Below are 3,198 nucleotides of genomic sequence, written 5' to 3' on the forward strand. Positions count from 1 at the left end.
ACGTTCCAGGAGAAGTACGGCGAGGACCTGGTGAAGGTGCTGAGCGGCGAGCTTAGCGGCGACTTGAAGAAGGTGATCCTGACCGCCATGCGCGGTGAGGTGGCCGAGTTCAACGCGTCGATCCACACGAGCGTGAAGGCTGCTGCGGACGCGGACGCCCTGTACAAGGCGGGGGAGGGCCGCATGGGCACGGATGAGACGACGTTCATCAACATCCTGGTGCTGAGCCCTGCTGAGCACGTGCGCAACATCAACAGTGCGTACGTGGCGAAGTACAAGACGGACCTGGCGGGCGCGATCACGGCGGAATTCTCTGGCGACGCCAAGCGCGCTCTGCTGTTCCTGGTGCGCTCGGTGCTGGAGCCGGTGGAGCTGCTTGCGGAGCTGTTCGATACGACGCTGAAGAGTGCGAGCAAGAACGCGTACGGTTTGAGTGCGTGGGTGGTGCGGTACTACCGCCTGCTGGTGCGCATTCGCATCGTGTACATGCGTCTGTACCGCCAGGAGCTGCGCACGCGCATCCAGAGCGTGGTGAGTGGCGAGTACTGCCAGCTGCTTCTGTCGGTGTTTGATGCGGCCGAGGTGGAGTTCGGTGCGTCGGCGTCGGCGTCTGGCTCGGTGGTTGCTGCTGGTGGTGGTACTGTGAGCACGTCGAGCGGGTCTGCTGTTCGTGGTGCCGCTGCTGCTGTGGGCGGTGCTGCTGCTGCTACCGCTGCTGTCGGTGCGGCCATTGGCGCTAGCGCGTCGGTGGAGGAGAAGGCGAGGATCTCGTCGAGCGCTGCAGTGAGCGCCACCGGCAGCAAGACGGCGAGCGTCTTGGATTCTGCTTCTACGGTGACTGCGTCGATGTCTGGCGTGAGCGAAGAGGAGAGCTCTGTTGCTCTGACGGAGACCGCCACGGCCACCGCGGCGATGAGCAGCCTGTACGCCCGCTACGCCCGCGAGGGCAGCAGCGTCGAGTCGATGACGTTCTCTGCCGATATCGATGCGGCTGCGCAGGAGATCCAGCGCGTGTGCACGGGCGCGGCTTCGGACGAGGCTGCCCTGGCATCGCTGCTGCTGTCGAAGACTGCAGAGCAGCGCTACCTGATCTGGTGGCGCTACCGCATCCTGTACAAGCAGAGCCTGACGGTGTGGGTGAAGAGCACGAGCGACTACGGCCTTCTGCTGAAGATGCTGGCGAGCCCTCTGGAGCACGTGGAGGCCGAGATCCTGCGCAAGGCGACGAAGGGCCTGGGCACGACCGAGGAGTGGATCTACCCGGTCGTGATGGCGCGCTCGAACGCCGAGATCGCGCTGCTGAAGAAGACGTTCCAGAAGAAGTACGGCGAGGACCTGGTGAAGGTGCTGAGCGGCGAGCTTAGCGGCGACTTGAAGAAGGTGATCCTGACCGCCATGCGCGGTGAGGTGGCCGAGTTCAACGCGTCGATCCACACGAGCGTGAAGGCTGCTGCGGACGCGGACGCCCTGTACAAGGCGGGGGAGGGCCGCATGGGCACGGATGAGACGACGTTCATCAACATCCTGGTGCTGAGCCCTGCTGAGCACGTGCGCAACATCAACAGTGCGTACGTGGCGAAGTACAAGACGGACCTGGCGGGCGCGATCACGGCGGAATTCTCTGGCGACGCCAAGCGCGCTCTGCTGTTCCTGGTGCGCTCGGTGCTGGAGCCGGTGGAGCTGCTTGCGGAGCTGTTCGATACGACGCTGAAGAGTGCGAGCAAGAACGCGTACGGTTTGAGTGCGTGGGTGGTGCGGTACTACCGCCTGCTGGTGCGCATTCGCATCGTGTACATGCGTCTGTACCGCCAGGAGCTGCGCACGCGCATCCAGAGCGTGGTGAGTGGCGAGTACTGCCAGCTGCTTCTGTCGGTGTTTGATGCGGCCGAGGTGGAGTTCGGTGCGTCGGCGTCGGCGTCTGGCTCGGTGGTTGCTGCTGGTGGTGGTACTGTGAGCACGTCGAGCGGGTCTGCTGTTCGTGGTGCCGCTGCTGCTGTGGGCGGTGCTGCTGCTGCTACCGCTGCTGTCGGTGCGGCCATTGGCGCTAGCGCGTCGGTGGAGGAGAAGGCGAGGATCTCGTCGAGCGCTGCAGTGAGCGCCACCGGCAGCAAGACGGCGAGCGTCTTGGATTCTGCTTCTACGGTGACTGCGTCGATGTCTGGCGTGAGCGAAGAGGAGAGCTCTGTTGCTCTGACGGAGACCGCCACGGCCACCGCGGCGATGAGCAGCCTGTACGCCCGCTACGCCCGCGAGGGCAGCAGCGTCGAGTCGATGACGTTCTCTGCCGATATCGATGCGGCTGCGCAGGAGATCCAGCGCGTGTGCACGGGCGCGGCTTCGGACGAGGCTGCCCTGGCATCGCTGCTGCTGTCGAAGACTGCAGAGCAGCGCTACCTGATCTGGTGGCGCTACCGCATCCTGTACAAGCAGAGCCTGACGGTGTGGGTGAAGAGCACGAGCGACTACGGCCTTCTGCTGAAGATGCTGGCGAGCCCTCTGGAGCACGTGGAGGCCGAGATCCTGCGCAAGGCGACGAAGGGCCTGGGCACGACCGAGGAGTGGATCTACCCGGTCGTGATGGCGCGCTCGAACGCCGAGATCGCGCTGCTGAAGAAGACGTTCCAGGAGAAGTACGGCGAGGACCTGGTGAAGGTGCTGAGCGGCGAGCTTAGCGGCGACTTGAAGAAGGTGATCCTGACCGCCATGCGCGGTGAGGTGGCCGAGTTCAACGCGTCGATCCACACGAGCGTGAAGGCTGCTGCGGACGCGGACGCCCTGTACAAGGCGGGGGAGGGCCGCATGGGCACGGATGAGACGACGTTCATCAACATCCTGGTGCTGAGCCCTGCTGAGCACGTGCGCAACATCAACAGTGCGTACGTGGCGAAGTACAAGACGGACCTGGCGGGCGCGATCACGGCGGAATTCTCTGGCGACGCCAAGCGCGCTCTGCTGTTCCTGGTGCGCTCGGTGCTGGAGCCGGTGGAGCTGCTTGCGGAGCTGTTCGATACGACGCTGAAGAGTGCGAGCAAGAACGCGTACGGTTTGAGTGCGTGGGTGGTGCGGTACTACCGCCTGCTGGTGCGCATTCGCATCGTGTACATGCGTCTGTACCGCCAGGAGCTGCGCACGCGCATCCAGAGCGTGGTGAGTGGCGAGTACTGCCAGCTGCTTCTGTCGGTGTTTGATGCGGCCGAG

The 3,198-nt window shown here is 64.4% G+C and overlaps 1 protein-coding gene across 1 annotated transcript; it reads left to right on the forward strand.

Annotated features, from left to right (window-relative positions):
• Positions 1–9: 9 nt before the first annotated feature.
• Positions 10–3,180, forward strand: PHYSODRAFT_342844 (hypothetical protein; the record flags this gene model as incomplete). The annotated part of the gene is made up of 1 exon (XM_009541340.1): positions 10–3,180. A coding segment is annotated over one exon (3,171 nt), but the record flags the coding sequence as incomplete, so codon positions are not given.
• Between the last annotated feature and the right edge of the window lie 18 nt (positions 3,181–3,198).

The sequence above is a fragment of the Phytophthora sojae genome, assembly GCF_000149755.1.
Source record: "Phytophthora sojae unplaced genomic scaffold PHYSOscaffold_22, whole genome shotgun sequence".
NCBI classification, from domain to species: domain Eukaryota; phylum Oomycota; class Peronosporomycetes; order Peronosporales; family Peronosporaceae; genus Phytophthora; species Phytophthora sojae.